This window comes from Lonchura striata, chromosome 12, assembly GCF_046129695.1.
Source record: "Lonchura striata isolate bLonStr1 chromosome 12, bLonStr1.mat, whole genome shotgun sequence".
Lineage (NCBI taxonomy): Eukaryota > Metazoa > Chordata > Aves > Passeriformes > Estrildidae > Lonchura > Lonchura striata.
The window spans coordinates 10,283,397-10,298,770 of NC_134614.1; the positions used below are offsets into that span (position 1 = coordinate 10,283,397).

At 62.8% G+C, this 15,374-nt stretch overlaps 1 protein-coding gene across 1 annotated transcript; it reads right to left on the reverse strand.

Annotated features, from left to right (window-relative positions):
• Positions 1-1,097: 1,097 nt before the first annotated feature.
• Positions 1,098-14,955, reverse strand: SLC38A3 (solute carrier family 38 member 3). The gene is made up of 16 exons (XM_021533393.3): positions 14,797-14,955; positions 7,504-7,655; positions 7,285-7,369; positions 7,076-7,191; positions 6,551-6,624; positions 6,379-6,471; positions 6,214-6,295; positions 5,565-5,647; positions 5,365-5,423; positions 4,741-4,914; positions 4,528-4,607; positions 3,860-3,960; positions 3,640-3,764; positions 3,139-3,283; positions 2,574-2,677; positions 1,098-2,467 (listed from the first exon to the last, which is right to left on the reverse strand). The coding sequence occupies exons 2-16, from the start codon at positions 7,611-7,613 to the stop codon at positions 2,363-2,365; spliced, it is 1,536 nt and encodes a 511-aa protein (XP_021389068.1). The 5' UTR covers positions 7,614-7,655; positions 14,797-14,955; the 3' UTR covers positions 1,098-2,362.
• Positions 14,956-15,374: the final 419 nt, after the last annotated feature.

Below are 15,374 nucleotides of genomic sequence, written 5' to 3' on the forward strand. Positions count from 1 at the left end.
GCCCCACAGCAGCACTTCATACCTGCCCGGGCCCTGCAGCCCCTCCACACACCCCCACCGGCTCCAGCTGAGCAGGATGAGGGCAGCCAGGGATGCTTTCAACTCAGAATGCCAGGGGAAGGGATAGAGCATCCCCCGTGGGGTCTGCAGGCCTGTGCCCGTGGGCCTGGCGTGGGGAGCAGGGCTGTTCCCGTGGGAGCGGGCTGCCGTGCTAACAAGGCTTTGCTAACGAGCTGGCACTGAGCCCAGACCTGGGGCTGGCGGAGGAGAGCGAGGGGCCAGGCCGGGGGGGCTCACCCCCACTCCGCACTGTGCCATGGGCGAGGGCTGGGGGCTGGCCCTGAGGGCACTGGGGGCACCCACTGCCCTGGCACCAGGCACGACATGCCCCAGCGCCGCTTCCCTGGAGCCCTGCTTCCAGAGCAGCCCCACTCCAGGGATACTACTGCCATGGCACTTGCTGGGGTTCCTGCTCCCATGTATCCCACTCCTCAGGAGTCCCACTCCCCAGGGCCGTGCTCCCACACGTGTCCCATTGTCCTGGGGATCCTGCTCTCACAGGAGTCCTGCTCCCCAGGGATCCCACTCCCTCGGGGTCCAGTTTCCCTGGGGTCTAACTTCCACAGGGGCCCTGCTCCCATGGAGGCCCCTGAACATCCATGTCTGCGTGTCTGTGCTGTCCTGATGTATGTCTGTGCTGTTTGTGCTGCTGTTCATCCGTCTGCACATCCATGTCCATATATCCCTGCTGTCCTCGTGCATGTCTGTGCACCCCTGTGGCCCATGTCTATCTGTCCGTGCCACCTCAGGATGCCGTGTGTGAGGCACCAGCCTGCGTGCCAACACCTCACCCGCCCCAGTGATGCCTGAGACCTGGGCACATTCACATCTTTATTCTCACCTCTGGCCTCCTGCCACCGCCAGCATCACTCCCACCAATAATTTACAAATGACAGAGGTGGCCCTGGGGCAGCCAGGCTGGTGACAGGAACAGCAGCAGACCCGGGGCGATGGTGAGAGTCCACGGCGGTGCCCCCCGATATGATGTGTACATTATACGGAGCTACCCAGAGCAACACAACACGTTAAAAAAGATCTGCTCTTATGTACAGTATTTATAAAAAGCATCGCAGCCTCCACCACCACATAAAAAAATACGTCTCTTATGTACTTTGCCGCAGGACAGACCCCCCCCAACCCTGTGCTGCCCACCCTGCTGGACTGCCCTCCATACTGGGAGGGGAGGTGGGGGGTGGGAGAGCCGCTCTCCGGGTTTTGGCATGGTTTGGGGCATCTCAGCGGCATGGATGGGTGGGTGGATGGTGAGGGCTGTAGGGGTCCAAGTGCTGGCCCAGGGTGCAAGGCAAGCAGGGACAGCTTGGGTTGCTGGGGTGCCCATCACCCTGGGGTGCCCATCACCCTGGCATCTGGGCATGCAGATGAGGGGTGCCTCCAGAGCCCTGAGCTTGCCCCCAGTGAGTGCTGCCCCCAGCCCCCCACAAGCCCCCCTCATATGCCCCTTGGGTGCACCAGGCCCCCAGCAGCCGAGCTGCAGCAGGGGCAGGATGCCAGATGCAAAGTCCATGGCGTGCATGCCACCTCCCTGGAGCAATGCAGCTGGTCCCCCCATCCATGGCCTAGGGGTCGGCAGGCTCCCATCCGCAGCAGCAGGAGCCAACAGTTCCCCTGGCAGGCTCAGGAGCAGCAGGTTGGGTACCATCAGCTGCAGCACGAGGACCACGCTGGTCCACAGGAACCAGGGTACCCCATGATGCCAGGGCAGTGGGTGGTTTCTCTTTGGGGATAGGGGGATGGCAGGGGAGAGGGTGGGTGGCTTGGGCACAGGTGCTGTCACAGGTCTGACCACCCCGCTGGATTCCAGCCCCCATGGACACTGTTCATCAGGCTCTTGATGCTGTCTGGGGGAGGCCAGGGAAGTGCCTGGTCCTCGGTCCCCACGGCAGGCAGTGCCCTGCGCCTCTGGCAGTGCCTGCTGCTGGTGGCTCTTGGGGTGCAGAAGAGCTCCACCTGACAGCCAGCTCCGGGTGAGGTAGGGCAGTATTATTCTCCCCATTTTACAGATGAGGAAACTGAGGCGCAGAGCAGGGAGGGTGCCCGCTGGAGTGGCTGGGGGGCACAGGACCTGCCCCGGGCTCACTGCCCCATCCCGGACACAGGTTGAGGAGTCTTTATGCCTGCCATGGCTCATGCCCTCTCACCATCACCACAGGTGACGGGCAGCAACAGCAGAAGTCCCCAGGGAATCCTGGTGGGGCTGCAGCATGGGGGCTGAGCCCAGGGTCGGCTCTCCCTGGGGCACCGGGTGGGTGGGGGGGAGGTTGGCTTGGGCACCCGGTAGTGGCTAGTGGCTGCCGCCGCTCTTCCCCCCACCCGTGGTCCAGTCGATGATGATGAAGCTCAAGCTCATGATCATGAAGACCACCCCAAGGAGGGCAAAGCAGGCAGCCTGTGGAGACAAAGAAGGGACTCAGGGAATGGCCAGGGCAACAGGGTTCCCAGCCAGCTTCAGAACCCATGCTTGCCCCCATCCTTGTACCCCTGCCCATGCTTACCAATATTTTCGGGGTGGAGCGCAGTGGCTCCTTATCCTTGGGCATGATACGGATGTAAAAGATGGCAGGGAAGATGAAGATGAGGCAGGGAGCAGAGGTGGCACCTGAAGAAGACAGGGACAGAGTGGGCAGGGACCTGCCACCCTGCAGCTCAGCCCTGCCAGCCCCACTGCCCGGACAGGTCCTGTCCACCCCCACCCCCTCCTTGCCCCCCCCAGTCCTGGCAAAGCCTTCCAGGAACCCAGGGACGCAGTGTGCTGGCACTGTCCCACACCCCTCCCGCAGCCCTGGCACCGAGCTGAGTGCTGAGCGGGGGGAGCCTGGCTGGGGGGATCAAGGGAAGCACGCAGGGGAAGAGCAATGCCACACTGTGCTGTGGGAACCAGCCTGCCAGGACAGCGATAGGATGGGCGATCCAGCAACCACCTGGTCCTGGCATGGTGAGAACGAAAAACTGAGGCACGGAAGGGTGGGACAAAGCTGAGCACCAGTCAGGACAGGGGCTGGCACGCTGCTGCAACACCCCGCAATCAGGGAGGGACAGGAGCAGGGCGCTGCCACCCACCAATCAAGCCGAAGATGCCGAGAATGGAGGGGGCAAAGATGACAAGGAGGTTGATGAAAGTCAGCAGGATCACAGCAATGGTGATGTGGCGGATCCAGCTGAAGTCTTTCCCTTGGAACAGCATCTGCTGGATGGCCCGACGCACCTGGGGACAGGGACAGGGTATCACGCTCCATCCTTGGAGCCAGGACCCATACCCTGTCACTGCAGCCCTGCTGGTCCCCATCACCCCTACTCTAGCCCTATCCCTATGGCCCTGCAGGTCATCATAACTCCTTTCCCTTCCCAAGCTCTGATTCTGATGCCCCACTGGTTCCTGTCACCCCTTCACAGCCTTGTCCCTGTGGCCCTGACTCTGCCCCATCACCCCTGCCTCTGCTCCAGCCCTGTTTCTGGCACCCAGAATGTCCTGTTCCCTAATCCCTCTCTTCATCACTGCCTCAGTTTCCCTTCTCAAAGCCTGGTGCTGAAGCCACCTGGCATTCCTGTGCAGCCACTCACCGGGAAGAGGACAATGGGGACGGTGAGGGTGACAGCCGTCAGCACAGCCACACGCACACACAGGATGAGCACATCAAAGGGGTCCACCTTGTTGTACGTGTGCAGCAGCTCTGACTCCACACGATCTGTGAACACCAACAGGGAGCCCCTGGGTGAGCCCCAGCACCATCGCCCCCCTGGCACAGGTGTGCCAGCCCCAGTCCCCGCCCCGAGGGCTCACCGTAAAACGTGAGGTAGCCAAAGAGGGCAGCCAAGAAGTACATGAGGTACATGACCATGATGGAGATGTTGGAGATGCACTGCATCTTCTTCTTGGAGGGGCTGCAGGACATGGTGGGCTCAGCACAGCCCCGTGGCCCCCACTGACACCAAGCACCCACCCAGTGAGGAGGGGTGGTGCCAAAACACTCTGGGGTGTGTGGGGGATGTGCGGACAAGGGCTGCATCCCTCTTCCTGGGCAAGGTGGCACCAACCAGCCACCCACCCTCTCTGGGTCACAGCACCCACATCCCAGGGGTCACACCACCACCCCTGGATCATGGCACCCACCTCCCAGGGGCGATACCATCCCTGCACCCATTCTGAGTCACATCACACACCTCCCAGGGGTCATAGCACCCACCCAGGTTTATATCACCAATCTCCCAGGGGTGATATTGCCTACCACCCACCTGCCCACCTACCCCAGGTTGTATCACCCACCTCCTGAGACTGATATCACCCATCCCAGGTCCTATCAGCCACCATCCACCCACACACTCACCCAGCCCAGGGTCATATCCCCCACCTCCCCGCAGTGCCCCGGTGCAGGTCCCACACAGCACTGCCTTTGGTGGGCACCAGATGAAGCCCACCCCTCCCCGTGGGTGCCCCCACCCAGGACTCACTCCTTCAGCTCGGTGTAGATGGGCAGGACCTCGGGGTGGCAGACGAAGGCGAAGGCCATGATGGGGATGGTGTATGCTGTCTGAGTGAGAGGAGGACGACTGACTGCTGGGGGCCCGTGGCAGGTGCTGCCCAGCACCAGGACCACCCATCTTCATTTGGTGCACAGGGTGGGGGCTCACCCAGAGCCTCAGGGGTGCATCCCAGGTCCTTACCTGTGAGTTCAGGGTAAAAAAGCTGGGTGTGCAAGTGTCCTGCTCGGGGGCCTGGAGGACTGTGTAGCCATTCTGGTAGTCACTAGTGCTGACAGTGGTGACATTGAGGACACCCGTGATGTTCCCCTCCTGCTCCAGAAGTGGGCAAGGGATCTGGAACTTCTTGTAGATGACCTGGGGTGGGGGGGACATGGAGCCAGTCAGTTCTTGGTGCCCCCAACTCCCAGCAGACATTGCCCACACCAGCACCATGCCCAGCAGGAGAGTGACCCTGCTGGGACCCCTCTTAGGACACCCTTTGCTAATGCTGCCCTGTGGACATGCTGCTCCCCCAGCCTGTCCCTGTGGGGGTGAGCAGCGGGACAGAGCGAGGCAGTAGCACGTGGAGGGGCCACATGTGCAGATGCCCCTCCAGCACCTTCCCCCTCTCCCTTTCCACAACATTCGGTTCCTTCAGCCAAAAATAACCCAGCAGCTTGACAGCCCTGCCACAGCGTCTGCAGCCCCGAGCATCCGCCGTCCCTGCTGCCTCTGCTGTCCCCACAGCAACCAGCCCAGCCTCACACCCCGGCAGGAGGGGTGCCTGGCACCCCAAGGCACCAGCCTGTGCCAGCGGGTGCTCACCGAGATGAGGAAGAAGACCATACAGCTGAGGGAGAAGCCGCTGGCGTAGCCAAGGTAGCCTGGGGAGGGAGGAGAGTGGCTGGTGGGTGCGGGCGGGACCCTTGCACTGGCTAAGTGTCCCCTCCTTGCCCAGCACATCCAGGCTGGCACCATTACCCCATGGGAGACCCAGTGCCATGGGTAGCATCTCCCTGACTTACCCAGCTGCTTCATGAGGGCCAGGGGCAGGATAATGGTGACAGAAACCAGGATCACCAGGTAGTTCCCATTCATGTACCAGTCCCTGGAAGCAGAGGCCCTGCTCACCACCCCACTCTGCTGGTGCACAGGGGGCAGAGGCAGCTACTGTGGGGGCTGTCTGCCATTCCTAGGGACCCTTAAGATGGCAAATCCCAGGGGCACTGGTGTACCCTGAGGCTGGCCTTCTTGCTCTGCTAACATCCCTGGGGACTCCTGAGACAACATCCTTGGGGACCCCTGAGGCCAGCATCCCTGGGGGCCCTTGAGCTAGGGTTCTGCCTGCCCCCACTGTGGTGCACCCACAAGGGCTAGAGTCGCTAGTGGGGATGTGGGCATGGGGTGGGGGGACCTATACCCAACCAGACCCCCACCCTGCAGCCCCAGGTTCTGCTCAAGGAGGACAGCCTGATCCCAAGAGGATGTGAGGAACAGGGATTGGAAGTTCAGCTCAGTTTAATCTCACCCAGGGGCTTATTCAGCACTGACAGTTATCAAAAATAGTAGTGGCTTAATGATAGTAAATCCCTGCCATGGGCTGCACAGCTGGAGCCAGGGCCCCGGCGCCTGCCCAGAGAAGGCACGCAGGCAGCGTGGGCTGGAGGCACTCACGTGGTCTTCTCCTCCAGGTTCAGGAAGGTCTGGATGACCAGAGGCACTTCAGATTTGACAATGTACAGGTAGCTGGACATGGCTGCAGGGCAGAACGAGGTTTTGTTGCGCTGGTGTTCTCTGGTCCCATCCCCTGTCCCCAGCCCCGACGGGCCCCATCCTCACCTCCAATGTTCTGCAGCGTGATGGCGATGGCTGCAGCCAGCTTCCCCGGCGTGCCGAAGGCTCGGTAGCCCAGCTGCTCGTAGGCGCGAATGCCTGTGGGACGGGGAGCGGTGGTGGGTGAGAGTCAGGATGGGACCCCCTGGCACGGCCCTGCTGAGGACTGGGCACTCACCCACAATGCCCGAGGACTTGAGCAGCAAGTGGATGGAGTAGCTGGAGAGCAGAGCCACTGCTGTGAGGAGGAAGCTGCAGGAGGACAGCACAGTTACCAGTGGGTCACAGCACAGGGCTCAGACATGGCCGCGGGGCAAACCCCATGCAGAAGTGCACTGCCTGTGGGCAGCTGTCCTGGCAGGATACCACCCACTCCCTCAGCACCACTTGGGTGCTCATGGGGCAGATTCAGCCCGTGTCTCCACACCCAAAAGGAGCCATCACTCATGTCATTCGAGCTACTTTTGTAAATCTGACTTTGTAGTAAGGAAGGCAAGCCTTCACCCTCCCCCTTCCCCCCAAGTGGGGCACAGCACTCAGGAGAGCAGCAGACATCCCAGCAAGAGCATTGCTCAGCCAGCAGGACACTGGTTCCTGCATCACCCCAAGTCAGAGACTTCTTTCTTGCCTGCACGCACTGATCCCCTTGGAGGAGCCCCCACACCTGGACACCCCCCCACCCCTGTACCCCCATGGCACTCACAGGAAGAGGATGATGCCGGTGTTGGCCATGGCATAGGCCAGCCCCAGGATGCCGCTGCCCATGATGGCATTGCTCAGATTGAAGACGGACATCCCGAATGACGTCTTCCCTTCAAACTGTTCACAGGACACGACAGGGAGGGGTTGCACCAGTCACACTGGGAGCTTGCCCCATCCCACCCCCACCACTGTGCCCATGCTGCTACTCACATCAGTGAAGTGTGTCTGCTTCTTCTCGGCACCACGGGGCAGGAACTCCTCCATCTCTGCCACGCCAGTCTGGTTCTCTTCAAATCTGTCCATGGAGGAAGAGGAGTGAAGCCAAAGCAGAAGCAGGGACCATCAGCACTGGCTGGTATCTCAAGGGCAGGGGGCAGCTCAGAGGACCCCCCAAGTCCCTGGCATCGTTGCTTGCCCTGAGGCCCCTACCTGTCACCTGCCAGTGAGGGGACAGTGGAGGCGGTGAGTGCGGCTGTGTGCTTTCCATTGGGCACCAGCTCCACCATCTCGGCCTGGAGTGGCACGTCCGTGGTATCCATGGCTGGGAGACGGCTGGGCTTGCTATGGGCTCCACTCAGGCTCTGCAAGAGGGAGGCAACAGAGGTCCAGCTCTGGGCAGGAGCACCAGAGGGGCTGGCCTGGAGTCTCACAAGTCCTGCCTCCACCAGGGACACTGGAGCTGGGCTCAGCACCAGCACTGGTGGCACGGCAGGGACAGGCGCCCGGGGATGAGAGGGTCACCGAGCCAGGCATCACGGTGGCGTGCTTCTCCCCTCTGCCCCCTCAGCACACAATGTCCCATGGAACTCAGCCCGAGCTCTGGTACCCCACCGGCGTCCCAGTGTGGGACTGCCCCCTCGCCCAGCCAGACATCCCAAATCCTGTTCGCTTGCTCCCAGCACAGCACTGCCCAGCCCCAGAGTCCCCATCCACAACGCCTGCCCACCTCCACTCCCCTGCCCGCAGCTCTCGGCTCCATGACTCAGTTTCCCCTCCTGGAGACGGGTGCCAGCAGGCGAGTGGGGATGTTTGGAAGGGCGGATGAGGACGGGGTAGGGAGCGCAGGGACCCCCCAGCCGCCGTTATGTAAAGCCCGAGGTGCTGCCCGGCGCGAAGGGCTCACCCACGTCCCGCCGCTGCCGGGGTGCCAAGGCGGGGGGCTCGGGGGCACGTCAGGGCTGGACAAACGGAGCAGGAAAGAGCGCGGGGCCGGGAGACAGCTCCTTGGCAGGGGAAGGCGGCCGGGCTGCCGAGCGCGGGACGCCTTGGCACGCCGCACAAAGCCGCCTCTGTGCGAGCCCGTTCCTCCCCGCCCCGCTGGGAAACGGCACAGGGTGGCTTTCTGGGGCAGGCTGGCAGCCGGGGCAGGGTCCCGCCACCCCCCACTGCCCCGAGGGGCTGGGGTCTTGTCCGGCTGGCCAGGGTGCTCCACACTGGGGCTATGTCTAGCCACGGGCCGGTGCCACCCAGCTGGAGGTTACGCCTGGCTGGGATGCAGTGTGGTCCCCAATCCCGGGAGGATGCTGCTGCCCCGCCACCCCGCTGCGTGGGGTCGCTATGGGGTGAGCAGGGGACATGCCCATCTTTATGCTCCCAGGGGATCTGTGTCCCCAGAAATCTGAGGAGCCTTCCCACAGCACAGTCGGGTCCAGCAGTCCTCCTGACACACAAGGGAAGGATGACACGGCAGGGTGTGGGTGCCAGCACCTCCGGTCTCCTGAGCTGCTGCCCTGCTTGTCCCTGCCCATCCAGGCCACAGAGACCTGGCAGGGTCATCCCAGGTCACACACTGGCTACTGGCACTGCCAGGGGGGCCAAGCCCCTGTGGTTAGCCTGGCGTGGTGGGCACATATTTGGGCCAGCCTACCTGCAGCACCCAGCCAGGTGGGGAAGCTGAGGCAGGACATAGGCCAGCAGGGACCAAAATGAGAAGGTTCAGCCATGCGGGGGACGAGAGGGAAGTGCAGGGCGGGTTCTGGGTGATGATTTATCCCCTCCACTAGGCCTCCGCTTGGGATGGATCCAGGCATGAACAAGGCTGCCAGCACGTCCAAAAGCCACCGTTAACTCTGCGCCTTCCCACCACCACAGGCAGGCATCACTGAACCCACCACTCACCCAGTATGGGATTGAGGGGGGCACCACAATCTGTGATGTTCCGTCACCTCCCTAAGCCCCCCAGTGCTGCAGGACTGCCTGTGGGCAGGGCTTCACCACATCCCGCTGGTGGCAGGCAGGATCTGCCCACTCCCCTGCCCGCTCCCCCACGGGCGCCAGGAAGGCTGGGCACTCTCCTCTGCAGCCCCTTTCTTCTCCCAGGTTATAATTACACCTCTCTGGGCAGCTCAGGAAATACCAACTTCTTCCCCCAAGCGTCTCTTGGAATAGCAAGCGGCACGGCTGAACTCATTCAGCATGCACCAGGCTTCATGCTGCCACCCAGACGCTTCCTCCTGCTGGGCAGCCCTGGCACAGCCCTGGCACAGGCCTGGCACAGGCCCAGCACCACTCACTGCCACTTCCCCAGCTGGCCCTGGCCTTTGCCCCTCAGCCAGGCTCTCCTGGTGGAGGTAGACAGGGCAAGGGGGGAGATGAAAGAGGAGGGAGCATGAGACGATTCGATCGGGCAGTGTGAGCCCTGCCTGCTGCTGTTTGCCTTGCGATAAGGCAGAACAACAAATACAGAGTGACGGGTGGCCCAGAAGGGGTGGCTTGGTTCCCCTCCAGGTGGGCTTGGTGGGTTCACTGCCTCACTGTGTGCCCACCTTAGTTGGGAACCCTCTGCTCTGGGCAAAGAGCATCTCCTCAGGGATCTCTCCCCTCAGGGTGCTCCCAAGCAGATGGGATGCTGCCATCTTCACTGCCATGTTGGGTAGCCCACATGCTGCCTGGCATCATCTCACTCCTGACCAGCAGCCCCAGCGCCCGCTCGGCCAGCCTGATGGTGTGGGCACAGAACCCCCCCGCTGTGGCACCCAGGGCCTCATTCCTGGGGGTGCTGAGCAAGCTGCATCGATTTCCTGACACGCGCCTCTCCGCTGCCTGCCGGGCTCTGGGACACAAGGACAGCGACAGCCCCGCTGCAGCCAGACCTCCCACCTCTCCCAGGCTGCTCCGGCTGTCCCAGTGTTTGGTGACACCCCACCAAAAGCGTGGTGTGGTCAGGCAGCCTGAGCCGGGCCCGGTGCTGTCCCACGGACGGAGCACGGAGCCGGATGCGTGGGGCGGCACGTACCGTCCCGCCGGCCACGGCTGCGCTCCGGGGAGGCTGCTTTGGGCTCACACCCCACGTCCCAGCCAGCACAGAGCCTGCCCGCCCTCGCTGCCATGGGGACACGTGTGTGGGGCGGCAGGGCTCCCAAATCCCTGCCCTGCTCTGCCAGATGGGCAGTCCTGGGCTCACCTCGGCCCCCGGCCAGCCTTCCTCGGGGACCAGGGCACCAGGGGGAGGGTTTCAGTCCTGGAAGGGACTGCATCCCTCTCTCTGACTCGCATCTCACTTCCACACACTTTATTTAAAAGGTGGAAAATCCCGGCGGGAGGAAGCAGGGGGGCTGGGCAGGTAATTCTGTCAGCAGTGCCAGCAGATATGTTGGATGGGAGGTCCATCACATCTGGCAACGTGGCCAGCAGGATGTGTATTACGCCGGGCAAGCCTGGCTCCTGCACCGTGCCAGTTCCCCCGGTCAAGCCCTGGCCCGGCACGGTCCCCGGGGCGCCGGGGGCGCCGGTGGCAGTGCAGCACCCGCGGGGACAGGCAGCCAGTGCCTGCCAGCCCTGCCTGTGCCAGGCAGCGCCAGCCTGCGGGGCCGTGCCCCACAGCCCACAGCTCCCACCCGTGAGCACCCACTGCTCCCCCTGCGCAGAGCGAAGGCACAGGGTCTGCCTGGCAGCAGGCGAGTGCTCCCCCAGGCCGGGCACCCCCACAGGGCAGAGCCTCCCTCCCCATCTCCTCTCCTTGTAGATGAATCCTTGTTAATCCGGCCCAGCTGGAGCCGCGGGACTATTCCGGGTGGTAATCCGGCTTTAGCGCCAAGCCTGCCGCAGCTGCCGGCCTGCGTGCTGGCAGCCAGGTACCCCGCTGCCGCCGGTGTGTGCCGGGGTGCCAGCCCCCCCGCCCGTGCCCGCCTGCCCAGGTGGCCGTTCGGGTTTCAGCAGAGCTGGGCACACTGGTCTCATGTTCCATGAGGCTGTGCTGATGACCGAGCCCTGCCAGAGAGATGGGCAGCGAGGGCAAGTGGGCAGGGATGCCAGTCATGTTCCCCCTGCTGCCACCAGCCCCAGCCCTGGGGTTACCCCCAGCACTGCTGCTGGGCCCAGGGTGGCACTGGCTGTGCCTCTGGCACTGCTGTGGGCACAGCGGTGTGTGAGCACACAGGCACAGCTGGGCAACAGCCCAAACCTGGGCCGTCCCTGGGCAACCCCTACCCAGGGAAATTGCCCCCAGCAGGGCACACAGCAGAGAAAGCCCCCTCTCCTTGCCTTCCACAGAGAAACCCCCTCCACGGCTGCCCTGGGAGTAGGTCTGCCCTTCCCCTGAGGCACACACAGGCAAAGCTTTCCTCCAGTCTGTCTTCCTAAAATTAGCAACACAAACCTGGTTTTAACCTGTGGTGTTCCATCCCCCACCTTCCAGCTAAGCAAAGGCAGTGCCAGGGTGCCACCTCCCCCAGAGGAAAGAGGCACCCAAAGGGGCAAATCCAGCCATTCAGGGAATGGCCAGGCACTTCACCTTTGGGGCAAAGGTTCTGGGGGGCACCCACATGGGCATGGGATCCCCAGCAGCTGTGGGGAAGGAGAGCTCAAGGCAACCTGCCTGGTGCATGGCTGCAGAATCCCTCTGGATAGCCCTGCTATAGACCTTCCCCAAACAGATCTGCGGGAGATTCTCCTGCAATAGCTCCACCTGAAATCCTCTGGAGATGACAACCCCACCAGCTGGTCATGCCAGCCAGCCCCAGTCATGCCCCCAGCACAAGGTGGGTAGAGTAGGCACTGCTCCTGGGCTCACCTCACCTCTTTCAGCCCCAAACACCACACCATGGCTCAGCCTTGGGTCAGGCAACTCCCCTGGTGCTCCAGCCAGGGCAGGATTGGCAGTAGCAAGTAGCAACAAGTGGCTCTTAAAGCTGCTGTCCTGACTAGAAGGGCTCTGCTGGCACTAACACTTGCCTGGCCACTTCTGGCCATCTCTGTTGCAGTGTGTGGACAGTGGTGTCCATCCAGGGCCTTACCTCTGAGCACATGTCCTGAGGGACAACTGTACCTGAGCCTCGGAATGGGGTCTGGGACACACCAGGGAAGGGAAAGGCAGTTCAGGGAGGGGAGTGTGGAGCCAAACATCATGGTGAGGCCATGAAGAGGGTTTTCCACTGCCAGAGCCATGGTGCAGCTCAGCCACAGTATCACATACCAGGCACATCACCCAGGATGGCTGTAGGTATCAGCCACCACCATGCTGCCACATCCTCCAACATCCAAGCACCAGTACTGAGGCAAGCTGGGAAAAGCAGCGAGGAAGCTGAGGCCAGACAAGGGGAATCATGTCCAGCCCTGGGACAGCCCAGGCTGTTGCTGTCACCTGCCAGCTTGAGTCCATGTGGTACAAGGTCAGGTGGCAGATACAGCTGGCAGCATAGGGATGGGGACAGGGTGGACACAACACGAGGCCGATGGCACTCAGTGTGGCTCTTGGGGAGGCTGAGTGAGACACCAGTTTGAGCCCAAAGCATCTCAGGCACTGCTAGGCTGTATGATGAGTTTCGCTTTAAACTTCAAGCACTGCCCTTCAGGAACACAGGGTCACCCAGGGAAGGTGGTGACACAGGTAATGGCACTGCAGAGACTGATGGACAGACAGTGCCTGGAAAAGGACATGTCAGGTTTCCTACCACACCTCTGGAGTTTCTTTTTATCTTGGAAGCAAGGTGCTTTCCCAGAATCCACACTCCCCAAAACACAACTGGCCTTAATGGGATGACACAGACAGGTCAATAGCAGAAATCCCAAGGTGCCATTTGCTGCTGGCAGTGCTGGGGACATCAGGAGGGACTGGCCTCAGCCACAGCCCCCTGTAACAATTAGGAGCCAAGATTCACCCAAGCCCCGTGGCACCACCACTGTGCCTGGCCGTGCCACTCTCACCATTGGACCAGCCGGACATTTGCTCCAGGGGGACAGCAGGACCGGGCTGGCTGTGCCCCACTGGCATGGGGGACCCAGCCAGTCCCAGACCTGCGTCAGCAGCTGGGGAGGCACGCGGCGGCTGAGACCCACGCGGCGAGGAGAGCCGGGGGCACGGGGGTCTGTTCTGTCCCCGACCCGCCTCTGTTTTCTCAAGGGTTGCACTTCCAAAGGAGCCCGTGGGATTCCGCTCCTTCCCCCCGTCCCCACGCGCCAAGGAAAATAGGCTCTGCCGGTGCTTGTTTGTTTGCCGTGGCCGCGGCCCCGGCGTGTGATTACAGCTGCAGCACGGCCGGGTGCTGTGGGGCCCTTTGCGCCTCAGCCAGGGTCCCCGCAGTGCCAGCACCCCCATGGCACCCCCGAGTGGAACGGAGTGTCCCACTGCTCCTTAGCATCCCTGGTCACCAGAGCCAAGGCACGCCGGCACTCTGTTCTGGGAGACAGGGCAGTGTGGCGAGGCACAAACGCCTTTCTCTGGGGCACCCCCTTAAAGCCACAGGGACCAGGCAGGTCTAACACCTCAGCTTGGGCCTGGTCCAAACACCAGTGGAAAATTCCCCATCTCAGCACAGCTCAGCACAGCCATGCCCTCCGCAGCCAGTCAGGGCTCTGCTTCCTTGCCATCCCACCTGCTGGGGACTTGCCAGGTTCCCCGGTCTCACGCGTGCCACCACAAAGCTTGGGGGCCCCAAGTCGAGCAACCACCTGCTGTGGTTCAGTTTCCCTTGGGGACGATTTCTCTCCTGGGGGACTTTCACAGCTGACACGGCAGAGAGGGCCACCACGCTGGCTGGCACAGGACACGCATGGCCAACAGGAATGCAGTGTGCTGCCCGGCTTTCCACGCTGCTGTCCCGGGCAGCCAGGCTCTATTAATACTGCAGCCTGTGGAATCACCACGCGCAGGTCCCAGCCAGCCCCAGTGCCCGTGACGGCTGGCATCGCTCTCCCTGCCCGTGCCCCCCAGCCTGGCACCCCGGCACCCTGACACCCGATCCTGGCCACAGCCGCTTCCAGCCTTCAGAAACTTATGTCATTCCCATGGGCGATTAAAAATTAAAGCAGAAAAAAGGGAAAGTCGAGGGAGTTTGGGGGTTGGTGTCACTATGAGTATCAGCGGAACGATGCATGCCGAAGCCCCCGGCGCCGCGATGCGGGCAGGGGCAGCGTCGGGGCGCTGGGGTACCCAGGGTACGGCAGGGCTCTGCCTCCCCCTGCACTCGCGGGATCTGCCACCTGCCCGTGGGAAGGTGTCAGCCGCTGGGAAGTGGCAGGAGTACAGCAAAGCAAACAGCCCCGGAGCGCTAGCACCTGCCAGAGCTGCCGAGCCCCGGAGGAGAAGGAAACGGAGAAGAAGAGAGAGCCGGGCTGCGAGAGGCAAGCGGGGCCGGTGAAAAATGGGTCGAAAAGGACCGCATGGGGTGCGGAGGAGAATTAGGGGAGGTGAGGGGTCCGAGGGTCCGGCAGCCTCCAACCACGGAGCTTCACGGAGAAGCGAGCCTGGGAGTGCGAGCAGCAGGGGAGATCGGAGAGACCTACCTGCCCCCTCTCCGTGGTGCCTCTGCTGCGGGCTGGGGCAAGCAGCCCCCGGTGGCCAGTGCCGCGGATTAGAGGCTATCCTACGAGCGTAATCCCGGCGGAGTTGGAGATTAAACCAGACCCGAGCCCGCCCCCAGAGCGAAGGCTTCCAATCTGCTCTCTGCCGGGACACAGGAGGAGCGCAGGGGAGCGGGTGGAGCGGGTGGAGCGACCGCCCCGATCGCCCGACCCCTGCCCCGCCCCGCTCCGGCGGGACCCCCGCTCCTCGCCCACAGCCGCCCACCGGGCAGCACCTCCCGCAAGTGAATCCCCCCCGCCACCAGGCATCAACCCACTCTGGGCATCAGTGCCCAGGCAGCGCTGCCCTATCTGCAATAGGTACGTCACCAAGCATCCCCAGCCCACCGCACATGGCGACCGCACCGATATCTGTGCCCCTCGCGGCATGATCACTGTACTGGGCATCCCTATCCTGCCAGGTGTTGACACCCCACCGGGCATCCCCGCCTACAGCAGCTGAGGCTCCTGCCGGAGGCCAGTGGCTGCTTCCAAAGAAGCAGAGCTGGAGCAATCGCTCT

What these genes read in the sequence shown, in the direction of transcription:
- SLC38A3 (XM_021533393.3), bottom strand. Translation starts at nt 7,613, where the DNA reads ATGGATACCACGGACGTGCCACTCCAGGCCGAGATGGTGGAGCTGGTG. An exon ending in AGCAGACACACTTCACTGAT is followed by an intron (nt 7,192 to 7,284) that starts GTGAGTAGCAGC and finishes TCCTGTGAACAG; the next exon opens with TTTGAAGGGAAGACGTCATT. An exon ending in TGGTCTTCTTCCTCATCTCG is followed by an intron (nt 4,915 to 5,364) that starts GTGAGCACCCGC and finishes CCCCCACCCCAG; the next exon opens with GTCATCTACAAGAAGTTCCA.